The following is a 13,124-nucleotide window of genomic DNA, read 5'->3' on the forward strand; positions in this document are numbered from 1 at the left end:
TCTAGTCTGGGTGACAAGAGCAAAACTCTGTCAAAAAAAAAAAAAAAAAAAAAGAAGAAGAAGAAAAGGAAAAGAATAGTGTTGCTGCCCCTGGAATCCAGTATCTGCCCATTTATCTTTTTCTCCCCTTGAGCCCCCAGCAGGTGTTGATCTATTCACTGTCTTCCTAATTTTGCCTTTTCCAGAATGTCCTAGAGCTGAAATCATGCCGCTTGCAGGCTTTTCAGACTGGCTTCTTTTCTTTCTTTTTCTTGTTTTTTTGAGATGGGGTCTCACTTTGTCACCCAGTTTGGAGGGCAGTGGTGCCATCTAAGCTCACTGCAACCTCCGCCTACTGGGCTCAAGCAATCCTCCTGCCTCAGCCCCCCAAATAGCTGGGACTATAGGTGTGAGCCACCATGCCCGGCTAATTTTTGTATTATTATTATTTTATTTTATTTTATTTTATTTTATTTTATTTTCTTAGAGACAAGGTTTCACCATGTTGCCCAGGCTGGTCTCCTGAGCTCAAGTGATCCACCCGCCTCGGCCTCCCACAGTGCTGGGATTACAGGTGTGAGCCACCGCGCCCGGCCCAGGTTGGCTTCTTTCACATAGTGATGTACATCTCAGCATCCTCCACGTCTGCTCGAGGCTTGACAGCTCATTTCCTTTCATCAATAAACAATATTCCCTTGCAGGGACGTGCCGCTGTTCCCTCACCCACCCACCACTGCAGAGCATCCTGACTGCTTCCACTGCACCTGTATGAATGAAGCGGTTACAAACACCTGTGCGCAGGTTTCCGTGTGAAGGATGGTTTGGAACATTTTTAAATGTTGAAAAAAATCCAGAGGAGAATATTTCACAACACACGAAAATTATATGAAATTCCACTTTCAGTATCCTTAATAAAATGCGAATGGGGCCGGGCACGGTGGCTCACGCCTGTAATCCCAGCACTCTGGGAGGCCGAGGCGGGTGGATCACCTGAGGTCAGGAGTTTTGAGATCAGCCTGGCCAACATGGCGAAACCCCGTCTCTAGTAAAAATACAAAAATTAGCTGGGTGTGGTGGTGCGCACCTATAGTCCCAGCTAGTCGGGAGGCTGAGGCAGGAGAATTACTTGAACTCAGGAGGTGGAGGTTGCAGTAAGTCAAGATCACACCACTGTACTCCAGCCTGGGCAGCAGAGTGGATACTGTCTCGAAAAAAAAAAAAAGAATTTAATGGCACACAGCCATGCCAATTAACATACATTGTGTGGTGGCTTCCATGCTACAAGGGCAGAGTTGAAAAGCTGCAGCCAAGACCATTTGGCCCCCAAAGCAGAAAATACTTGCTGTCTGGCTCACCTGCCAACCCTGGAATAGATAATTACAATTCCCAACTTTGAAAAGCCAGGAAGAAAACCTACCCAAATGATAACGGCAACACCAGAGGGATCGAAGATCACAAACAAATATTTCCCTTCTGCCTTTCCCCCAAATTTCTTTTTTTTTTTTTTTTTTTTTTTTTTGAGACAGAGTCTCACTGTCGCCCAGGCTGAAGTGCAGTGGTGTGATCTCGGCTCACTGCAAGCTCCGCCTCCTGGGTTCAAGCGATTCTCCTGTCTCAGCCTCCTGAGTAGCTGGGACTACAGGCATCCATCACCACGCCCGGCTAATTTTTGTATTTTTTAGTAGAGACGGGGTTTCGCTGTGTTGGCCAGGCTGGTCTCGAAATCCTGACCTCAGGTGATCCACCCGCCGTGGGCCCTCAAAGTGCGGGGATTACGGGCGTGAACCACCGTGCCCGGCCACCCTCGAATTTCTAAAATGAGCACAATCTCTTTTGTCTCTTCTGAAGCCCATTTCTACAGCGTCTTTGCTGGGGCCCCAGGGACTGTCCCCTGTCTAGGACTCCTGACCAGACTCACTCGCTCAGCTCTCAGGGTCAACGAGGCTGGGCCATGAGGAGCAACTGACACGACAGAAACAAGGGGTTGCTCAGGGCCCTGATTGTGTTTGGTTTTTCGCTTTTTATTTTTAACCAGAGTCACTGCTCAGCCATCACTTTGCATTGGAGGCTTGAGCTCTGCGTCACCCTTTCCTAAAATGGGGTGATGACCACACGGACATCAGGCTCTGTGTCTGGGATTCAGGTCAGCACCCATAGAGCATGTGTGGCGGTGAACAGTGCTCCCCCCAGATTCGTGTCCACATGGGAGCTCCCAATGCGACCTTATTCAGAAATAGGGTCTCAGCAGACGTCACCAAGCTAAGACGAGGTCACCCTGCATTCGAGTGGGCCCTATCTAATGACTGGCATCGTATGAGAAGAAGAGAGGGCACACAAAGGGACACACCCTGTCCATGTGGCAACAGAGGCAGAGGTCAGAACGATGTGGCCACAAGCCAAGGAATGCCTGCAGCCACCCAAATTGGAAGAGACCAGGAAGGACCCTCCCCTAGACCTTCCAGAGGGAGGCTGGCTCTGCAGACACCTTGATTTTGGACTTCTGGCCTCCAGGACTGTGAGAGAATAAATTTCTCTTGTTTCAAGAACCCAGTTTGTGGTCCTTGGTCACAGCAGCCTCAGGACACTGATACAAGCACATCCAACGGGGCTGGTAACTCAGTCAGATACACAGTGATGATGACTGTTTAATGCCCTGTACTGAGCCCTCTGCGCGGAGCTTTACATGCACAGCCTTCCTGAACCTCCATAATGCCCCAACTTCACAGAGGAGTAAACTGAGGCACAGAGTAGTTCAGCATCATCCAAGGCCACCCCTGGGGGTCCTGAGTGGGGCTTCGATTCACAGCTGGGCCTCTGACCAATGCTTGCCCACTCACAGGCCTCGCCCAACCAAGCCTGCCAGCCCCTTCTCTGCCTAGACATCATGTGTGAGCCAAACAGCCACGCCAGAGTCGCACACCAGAGGGCTGGGCATGGTGGTGTCCTGGCCGAATTCTTTGGCAGCCCCTCCAAGCTCCCGGAGCTGAGGGGCAGCCAGGGAGGGGCCAGTGCTCGGCTGGGCGCCTGCTTGGCCTCTCCACCTGGCAGTGAGACTCCCGGGACGAGGCCATGTCCTGTGGCCATTTCTAGACTGACCGTGGCCACACGCCAGTCCACGGGGCTTGGACCAGCCAGCTGCCCTTCCTGTAACAGCTTCCCTCGGACCCCCGCCATCGGCCACCCTCTGGGCGCAGGCAGAGCAGCTGGTAGTGGCCACCTTGGCTTGGGCGGGGGGGAGTCTGGGGGAGGGAGGAACGCCACACAGAGCCTGCCAAGTGCTACAGAAACAAGACGAGATTAGTCTGAACGCCACACAGAACAGATTGCAGGGTGTCGGGCAATGGGATGTTTTAAAGAAATAAATCTCAGCTCCCGGTTACAGAAGCACAAACAAACCCAAACAACAGATCTTCAGGAGCTGCTGGCTTCCCGGCTGCCAGGCTGTGCTGGGGCCCAGGAGGGGTGGGCGGGGGTTCCTGGAGCATCCTCAGGGGGCGGCGGGCGCTCTCAGGGCATCCCCGGGCACCCTGGTTGGCCCACGACGGGGATCGGTGACTTGATCCTGAAATTTGGGAGGAATGGAGGATGCAGCCCTCCCAGCTCCGGGCCATCCCACCTCTGAGGTCTCTCTGGGACCCAGCTGTCCCTCCCCTGGGTAGCGGCAGCTCCTGGATATCTGTGTTGCACCCACCCCGGTCCCCGCTGCTGCTGGAGTGGCCCCTAAGACATGCACGGCCCACCCTCCCCACTCACTCCTTGCCCCCCTCCTTGCTGTCTCCTACCCTGGACCCTCTCACGTGCCCTTCTCTCCACCCCTGCCTCCCACTCCCTTCCTCGTCCCCCGCTTTGCGTCCCCCTCTCTCCTGCTCTGGGCTCTGATTTGCTGGGCAGCTGCTGCACCCCAGAACCCCGGAACAGAGACGGGAAGGGCAAAGCGCGTCCTGATTCGTGTGCCACCGCTCACTTCTTTGCCCGTCTCTAGGAGTTTCTCATCTGCCTCGGGCTTGCCTGGAGGGTTGGGCAGAAAAGGAATGGCAGGAAACGCAGAAGGGATCCAGAGCCTGAGCAGACCTTTTCGAGGCCAGGGTGACACCCCCAGGGCCTTCCATGGCAGCTCCTGCAAGGATGCTTCCCAGCAATGGGTCCTGGCCCACCGAGCGCACTGATTCTAGTTTATTCTGAGACTGGACTCTTCCCCGAGAGCCTCATTTCTGTCCTCTGTGCTGTGTGGGAGGACAGGGGCCGTTACACCAACGATGAATGATAACGCCATTAATAATTCAGCCACTGCTACTGATACTTGATCAACAGGGAGCCTGTTCCTCCTAAAGGCAAAAAGCACTTAGATGCCGTTTATTTCTGCCTTGCATGCCCTGCGGGGTGGGCCGGCACCTGCCAGGGAAGCCATGTGAGGTGGGGAATAGCCACGCCTTGGGGTCTGCTGTCCAAGCACTGGTCGGCTCCTGGTGAACCTTTGTGCTATTGCCCCCACGACGGCGGCCACCCTGAGGGAGTAAAGGGGCCTTATCTTATCATCTTATCTTTCCCCCATTACTTCTGTCAGAATTTTTTGGGCCTGTCCTGCTGGGAGGGTTGCTACGTTTCTAGGGTCCACCTTCCATCCTCCCAGGAACATTGCATCCAGTCCTGTGCTGTCAGGCACGGAAGCCTCCTGCTGTGACTATCAAACTTCACATTCATTGGAGATAAAGAAAGACCAAAGTCCAGTTGCTTGGCCACATCTGCCGTGTTTCCAGGGCGTGGTGACCACACACAGTGGGGCATAGGCACAGGACCGCGTGCACTGCAGGACGCTCTGCTGACAGCACCGGCCCAGGCACTGGGAGGGCCCCGCGAGGAAGCACGCGGGCACGGTGGCGCACGTAGGGAACAGCACGCGGCCGTGATGGGATCTCTCCAGAGAGAAAACTCAGGTCCCAGCAGGGTTATGGAGGAGAAAGTCTTCTCTGCTTGCAGGTGGGCTGGGGTTTCAGCAGGAGAGAGGAGAACATTCCAGCTGCAGGGAGCAGGGTGGGAAGCGGCGATGCTTGGGGTGAGGTGTCCAGTTTGTGCGCAGGAAAGGGCAAGAGGAAAGAGGGAGGGCAGGGGGTCCCAGCAGGACCCCGGGGGTGGGCAGCACATTGTTCCTGGCCCTTGCCCACCTGTGGCCGCACCAACCCGCCTGGACTAAGTCTGACCTGGCAGGAACTGTATGACAGAAACCACAGTAATAAGTGGCCAAACCCTGAGGCCAGGCCACCCAGCCCCTCCCAACACCCAGACACCATCTTGCCTAGACTGGCTGCCTCGAGAACACATGCTGGGAATGACAAGAGGACCTGGGGAGAGACAGAAGGAAACACTCACTTCCCCAGGGGGAGGCCCCGCTGGTGGCACGGGACCTAAGGTGGCAGGGCGGTGGCACCGGTGTCACTGGAAGGACCTCAGTGACCAGCTTGCCCTGGAGGCCTCTTCATTAATTAGCAAGCATGAAGGGCAGTGGGAGATGCTAAACCCGCCCAAATGTGCAGGGTTCTCCCTGTCTGTCTATTTTTATACATTGGTTTTCATCTTAAGCTTAATATAATCACAGAATAACATTTTTGAAAACAGAAATTTCTTTTTAAAAAGTGCTCATAATCACACTAGGCTAACATATGGACACATCTTCCTCTCAACCTCTGCCATCCACTGCCGTGGCCACTGATCACAGGTGCTATTCCAGTTTATATTAATCAAGGCCAGGCACGTGGCTCATGCCTGTAATCCCAGCACTTTGGGAGGCCCAGGCAGGAGGGTCACTTGAGCCTAGGAGTTTGAGACCAGCCTGGGCAACACAGTGAGACTCTGTCTCTAAAAAATAAAATAAAATAAATGAACTGGGCCTGGTGGCGCACACCTGCAATCCCAGCTACTCAAGAGGCTGAGGTGGGAGGATCACTCGAGCCCAGGAGGTCGAGGCTGCAGTGAGCTGTGATTGTGCTGCCGCCACTGTACGCCGGCCTGAGCCATAGAGTGAGACTCTGTCACTAAAAACGAAATTTAAAAACATTTTTAAATTAAAAACAATTTTATTAATCCGTATTATGCAAAATTAAAAATTCGGTTGCTCGGTTGCACTTGCACCATTTCAAGGGTTCAAGAGCTGCATGAAGCCAGCAGCTGCTGTGCAGGATGGCGCAGACCTGGGTTCTGTCTGTCCTGGCAGAAGCTCTGCTGGGCAGCCCTGCTGTGACAGCCTCATCCACACCTCAGGCGTCTTCACATAGTTTAACTGCAATGTGCAGAATCATAACCTGTTTCTTGCTTTGTGTCTGATTCACTGTAAATTGCTACTCTGCAACACAGCATGGACTATTTGACAGTCCTTGTCAATCCCACATCTTCTATCTGGCAGCACTGAGCTTCTGAACCTTTTACGGGTCACAGACCTTTTGGGAAGTCAGATGGTGCCCCCTCCTCATATGAAAAAGGTGGGGTAAGATTTCAGGGGCTTGTGAGCCCAGGTTTGGAAACTCCCTGATCCAATAGAGGGACCTTAGAGAGACCTTAGTTGATCCACCTCCTCTGCTGTTGGATTCTTACGATCTGCCCCTTTTTCTCCACTGTAAGGAATACCACAATGAACATCTTCATGCAGATGCTTTTGTCTTTCTAATTTTTTTTTCTTTTGAGACAAGGTCTAGCTCTGTCACCCAGGCTGGAGTGCAGGGGTGCCATCTCGGCTCACTGCAACCTCTGCCTCCCAAGTTCAAGCAATTCTCTTGCTTCAGCTTCCCAAATAGCTGGGATTACAGGCACATGCCACCACGCTGAACTAATTTTTGTATTTTTAGTTGAGACGGGGTTTCACTGTGTTGGCCATGCTGGCCTTGAACTCCCAACCTCAAGTGATCTGCCCGCCTTAGCCTCCCAAAGTGCTAGAATTACAGGCCTGAGCTACATGCTGGCCACTTTGGCCTTTCTATACGTAATTTGGATTCTTTCTTAGGATGAGGCCCAGAACAGACATTTTCACTTAGGGAGCAGAATCTGGTATTTATTTTGTTTTGTTTTGACAAGGTCTCACTCTGTCACCCAGGCTTGAGTGCACTGGTGTGATCATGGCTCACTGCAGCCTCCACCTCCCAGGCTCAAGCAGTCCTCCTGCCTCAGCCTCTGGAGTAGCTGGGACTAAAGGTGTGCACCACCACACCCAGCTAATTTTTTTTCTTTTTTGGTAGAGACGGGGTCTCTCTATGTTTCCCAGGCTTGTTTCAGTTCTTTATCCAGGTCATCAATGCACATCCCCAGGGCAGGGCCAGTGGACACGGTGCCGGCCCCATGGTGCCCCGTTTTTCCATACCCTCACCCAACTGGCCTTTTAGGCTGGAGGGTACCTTCCAGCACAGAAACCAAGGGCAGGATGACCAGTCGTGCCTGGTGGTCACCCTCCCCAGCACACCCCAGAGCCTTGCTTTCTGACACTGAGGAGGGTACAGGACCAAGACAGCCCAGGACTCACCCCCGGCTCGGGGAAGCCCAGGGTCTTGGGGTCTCAGCGCCAGGAGGCAGGACTTCGCACTGGCACAGCAGCTCTCCTTATCAGCCCATCCCCCAAGTCAGCCTTGAATACTCACTTGGTCAAGGATTTCCAGGCCGTCGCTGCACTGGGGGCTGGGGGTTCCAAAGGAGACCCCTGGGTTTGGTAGGTGGGCTCACCCTCCAGGCCCCACCTGGCCATACTCTACAGGTAGCACACGAATGTGGGCAGCCCAGGGGACGCTTTTCTAACCCCTCCGCTCTTCTGTGAACTACTTGCCAAATAACCACGTACCTGGGGCACCCTCGGCCCCGCGGTGGGTGGGGGCGTTGTCTATCCTGGCCAATCCCAGCCAGACACGCAGCCTGCACGTGCAGTTCTTCAGATCCACCACTAGAGGGGACCCTCGAGCCGGTCTACCTGCTCTGCCCTCCCGGGGGACTCAACCACACAGTTAATTATTACTAGACGTCCCACCCCTCAGAGTGGCGATGGGTGCACCCGAGTCCTCACCAACACCCCTGCGGAGTGGCCAGTCCTCTGGGGGCCTCGGCCCTGACGCCCCTCCCCACCCCAGAGCACCAGGCGTGCGCTCGCTCTCTCACTCGCGCTGTCTCTCTGTCTCTCTCTCTCTGTCTCTCTCTCTCTCTCTCTCTGAGCCCCTTCACAGCAGGGGTTCTCAACGCTGCCTACACTTCAGAAACCCCCAGGAAGTTCAAAACATTCCCATACCTGGGCCCCTACTCCAGCGATCCTGGTTTAATTGGTCTGGGTGCAGCCTGGGCATCAGGATTTGTAAAGCTGCCCAGGGCATTCTCACGGGCAACTGGGCTGGGGACGCCTTCTCTACAGCGTCTAGGACAATTAACCACCTTAGCCAAGATCTCCAGTCCCATCACACGAAGGCCCGGGGGATGGGGAGGGAGCAAGAAGCGCCACCTCTGCTTCCTGCGTCTACCACGTTGTGGGGGCCCAGAAGCACACAGGAGCAAGGGAAGCCCAGGGAAATGCAGATTCCAGGGCTCACCCAGCCCCTTTCAGAATCCTTGTCTGCTTTTCTTTTCTTTTTTTTCCAGACAGGGTATCTCTCTGTCACCCAGGTTAGAGTGCAGTGGCGTGATCACAGCTCACTCCAGCCTCCACCTCCCAGGCTCTAGCCATCCTCCTGCCTCAGCCTCCTAAGTAGCTGGGACCATAGGAATGTACCACTATGCCCAGCTAATTTTTACGTATTTTGTATAGAGACGAGGTTTTGCCATTTTCCCCAGGCTGGTCTTGAACTCCTAGGCTCAAGCGATCCACCCACCTTGGCCTCCCAAAGTGCTGGGATTACAGGCATGAGTCACAGCGCCCGGCCTCTGTATCTACTTTTTTTAAAATAAAAAGAAAGCTCCCAGCAGTCTGTCTTGGAGACAGGCTGTTTTCACAGCCTGGACCAAAGCACACACTTCCGGAGGAGTGAGGAGAGTCCCATCCACATCCACCTCGTCCCAGCACAAAGCTGCACCTCGCCAGGTTCAGCGAGCCCCGCCTGGACCGGGCGGACACAGGCCTGAGGAGTGAAGCCGCACCAAGCCCGCGGCCACGTGGCCAAGAGGCATTTTCTGAGCCTTCATCAGGAGCAGGACCAGGCTGCGGTAAGCACCCCCAGTCACGGTCTCTGGGTGGGGATGAGTCCCAGGCCAGGCTTGCTGACCCCATGCCCCAGGCTGGTACTCAACCCTCACGCCAACTCTGCCCTACAAGGGGATTCTTTTTTTTTTTTTTTTTTTTGAGACGGAGTCTCGCTCTGTCGCCCAGGCTGGAGTGCAGTGGCCAGATCTCGGGTCACTGCAAGTTCCACCTCCCGGGTTTATGCCATTCTCCTGCCTCAGCCTCCCGAGTAGCTGGGACCACAGGCGCCCACCACCTCGCTCGGCTAGTTTTTTTGTATTTTTTTAGTAGAGACGGGGTTTCACCGTGTTAGCCAGGATGGTCTCGATCTCCTGACCTTGTGATCCGCCCGTCTCGGCCTCCCAAAGTGCTGGGATTACAGGCTTGAGCCACCGTGCTCGGCCTACACGGGGGTTCTTGGCCCCATTTCACACCCGTGAGGAATCTGTGTTTTGGACATGGGAGGTAACAGCCACAAGATCACACACAACTCGGGTGATGCCAGGACTGGAAACAGATCTGTCGGGCCCCAAAATTTGCTCCTTCACCACCATCTGCCTCCCAGCAGTTGGGGACGGACAGGCGGACGGGGTATCTCAGTGGGGGCTCGAGTGTCAGAGCAGAGAAGGGGGCCATGGGGAGTGCCCTCCTCAGCCCAGGGTTGGGGGGAATAGAGAAGCCTCCACCAAAAGCTGACATGAAGGTGCCCCGCCCCAGGAGCTGAGTCTCAAACATACAAGCTGGCCGGTTAGGAGAGACTGGGAGGAAGAAGCCCAGGCCGAGGGGATCCCTGGCCAAAGGCATGAGGTAGAGAGAGCCCCACGAGATCTAGAGGCAGAGAGGATGACGAACTTGGAGGTGTGCACAGTGCGGGGGCAGGAAGGGAGGTGGCATCGCTCAGCAGGGCCAGATGGTGGTGGGCCTTCGACCCCGAGTGAAGGAGATGACACTTCATCCTGAAAATGATGGGAGGCCCCCGGCGGGTCCCAGGCAGAGGGGCAGCTTGGCTTCCAGAGTGAGTGCACAGCACCCCTGTCCGCTGCTCACTGATGTCAATACACCCCTACCCTCAGTTGTGACAAAAAAGTGTCTCCTGGCATTGCCACACACCCCCTGGGGACAGACTCGGCCCTGGGTGAGAATCACTACTCTAGAAGAACCTGGAGGCACCTGGGCATCAGCGTTGTATAAAGGTTCCCCCCAGGAGCACCCCACATGCAGCCAGGTTGGAGAACCAGCAAGGCGGAGGGCAGGGAAAGGGGAACCGGGGTGCATTCTTACAATACCCCCAGAAAGTGGACATTACCAGCCTCATCTTACAAACAGGGAAACCGAGCCTCCAAGAACAGAAAGAATTTCCCAGGTTCACACTTACCAGGGGTGCCAGGACTCAACCAGCACTCAACTCCCTAACTCCTAAACCTGAGCTCCCTACGAGATGGGGCTGCTGGACAGAGCGCTGACTGGCCAGGTTCTGGTTGTGGTTCTGCCACGGAGTCCTCAGCCCCAAGACCGTGGGCCAACCCCACCACCTCTCTGGGACACAGCTGGGACCTTCCCCTCGCCTGGGCCCTGGGGATGCGGGGACATGGGGACGCCCGCAGGCTCTGCTGCACTGTCGGCCTGGCACCACCAGGGGGAGCTCCGACTGAGTCCGGCCAGCAGGACCCAGGCCAGGACCAGCGTTCGGTCCCCATCCCCCACCACCCCCTCGGGTTCCCTGGCCCCTGACGCCACCCAGCTCAGCAAGCCTCCTGGGACCTGGAGTCCTTTTATCTGCACTCTCAAATAATTGAGATGAATGTTATCAGTTCACCCTGATCTTATTGGAGGGATAAAATCAGGGAAGAACCTGTCCCCAGTCACCCCCGCTGAGGCCAGCAAAGCCTGTGTCCCTACGTCATGCCCTGCCACTCCCTGGCTTAATCGGCCTGGGGTGACCTTTTATGCTGCAGCCCTGGGGCAGACCCAGCTGGGTTCACATCCCAGCTTGGCCCGGGCACTGGCTGGGTGATGCCTGGCAAGTTGCTGACATTCTCTGAGCCTCCCTTTCCCCTTCGATAGCAGGGGATAAGATGAGGGCCCACCTCACAGGGCGTGGGGCTGTGGAAAGCACACACGTGTACCATCCACAGCCCGTGGTGTCCAGCGCCCAGGCGAGGCCTGGACCACCCACGTCCAGCATGCGCCCAGCTCACACCACGAGCTCAACAGTTAATGACCTGCTTGCTGACTGATGTCAGTTCTTACTGTTGTCTGTGGTCACCATCATTATTTGCCTAGAAATCTAATGAGCATAAGGACCACGGCCAGGGCATAGGAAGGGGCTGTGGAAGTTGGATGCACGGCCCCTGTGCTGGCTCTGGGGCTCCATGCCTATGCGACCTCACTGGCACTCACCCCAAGGCCATGAGGACCCTCGTGGCACCATGCAACCCTCCCCACTCAGGAAAGTCTCTTTGGGTTCCAAGACCCAGGGAACTCCCCACAGGGCATGGGTCCAACTCTAGCTCCTGCAAACGTGGCCACCAAGGAGTCCAGGTACTCCGGCTGGACTCCCCGGGGTGCAGAGCAGCTGCCGAGTCAAGTGAATATGGTCAACACTGCCCCAGGACTACGTTCCATCCTCCACAGCTATAAGAAAGAGGGAGGCTAACACCTCCGGGGACCACAGGGGGCCAGGTCACGTGCCTGGTGGGCTGCAGGGCAGAGCGGGGAGCTGGGGACCAAGCAGAGCAGCACATCTGGGCTTAGGCCAGCCCTGCGCGTGAGCCTAATGATGCCACCGGGCCTCGCGAGCACTTGCTTGAGGACTGGCAATCTCCTGCCCCTCCGGAGATGGGAACAGAAGGGACAAGGACTCCTGGGGGCTTGGCCTTGGTCAGGGACCTGTCAGACCTGGCAGGGCCTGTTTAGTCCTAGTAAGGCTCAAGGAGAGAGAAGAATGTGGATGTCCCGGCGCACCCTTCACAGTCCTCTCAGTGGAGTGGAAAGTGGGGACTCCCTGCTGAAGCCCTCGCCTCGGGGAGGGGCTCCTGCCATAGCCACAGTCACAGGCAGGTCGGGCAGATGCCTCCAGCGCTCACCTAGCATCACAGGTGATGCAGGTGACTGCTTCCTGCCCAGGTCAGGCCTTGGGGGCCTCCCGAGAGCCCACACCCAGAACCAGGAACTCACCTGCTGTCGCTTTCCAGAAACACGGAGCCGCGGCTCTCGGCCAGTGCCGCGCTGATGGGCGAGAGGCAGAAGGGCGAGGAGAAGGCATCTGAGTCTGAGTCGAAGGAGCTGTCTCTGCTCACGCCCTCAGCTGACAGTTCCAAGGAGCCATCCTCCTCCCCGGCCTCGGGCCGCAGCTCCTGCCCCTCCTCGGTGACATCCTGCGGACTGACTGTCGACAAGATCCCAGAGGGGCTGCGCGCAGGCTGCGAGGCTGGCTGGGCACCATCCACCCCCAAGCCCTGAGCCAGCTTCTCCTCATCCTCCAGCGCAGGGCTGGCGAGCACGCCGTCCGGAATGCTCTGGGTCACCACCAGGATGTCCTCATCTTTTGGGGTCAGGGTGGGCCGCAGCTCCGTGGGGGAGGGCTGGTGGGAGGCTCCTGAGCTCCGGGTGCGCCGGCCACGAGGGCGGGGTGCCTTGCGAACGGGGGAGCTCTCGGGCGTGATGTAGCGTAGGGCCTCCTCGTCCTGCCTCTGGATGCGAGAGTTGGGGACCCACGCCAGGATGAGGGTGGCTCCCAGCATCTCATCCTTCTCCATGTACAAGCACAGGTAACCTGTGAGGAGCCAGGGGGACGGTGTGTTAGAGACCAGGAGGCTGTGGATGAGGCCCTTGTGGCACCTTTGGCGAGCTGCTCGGAGAGGCCACCGCCCTTCAGTGAAGTGCCAGTCCGGCCTCAGATACAGCCTGGCCCTGAGCAAAAACACCAGCGGGAAACTGGGGAGCTTGAAATGAATTCCAGCTACACATG

At 56.3% G+C, this 13,124-nt stretch overlaps 1 protein-coding gene across 50 annotated transcripts in view; it reads right to left on the bottom strand.

The window, feature by feature from the left end:
• TBC1D16 (TBC1 domain family member 16) overlaps positions 1–13,124 on the bottom strand; it is a 99,793-nt gene that overhangs the window by 63,408 nt on the left and 23,261 nt on the right. For 41 of the 50 annotated variants that reach the window (XM_077969174.1, XM_077969172.1, XM_077969178.1 and 38 more), the window contains 1 exon segment: positions 12,332–12,929. In XM_077969174.1, coding sequence (XP_077825300.1) covers positions 12,332–12,929 — 598 coding nt within the window. 50 annotated transcript variants of the gene reach the window in all.

This window comes from Macaca mulatta, chromosome 16 (genome assembly GCF_049350105.2).
Source record: "Macaca mulatta isolate MMU2019108-1 chromosome 16, T2T-MMU8v2.0, whole genome shotgun sequence".
Taxonomy (NCBI): Eukaryota; Metazoa; Chordata; class Mammalia; order Primates; family Cercopithecidae; genus Macaca; species Macaca mulatta.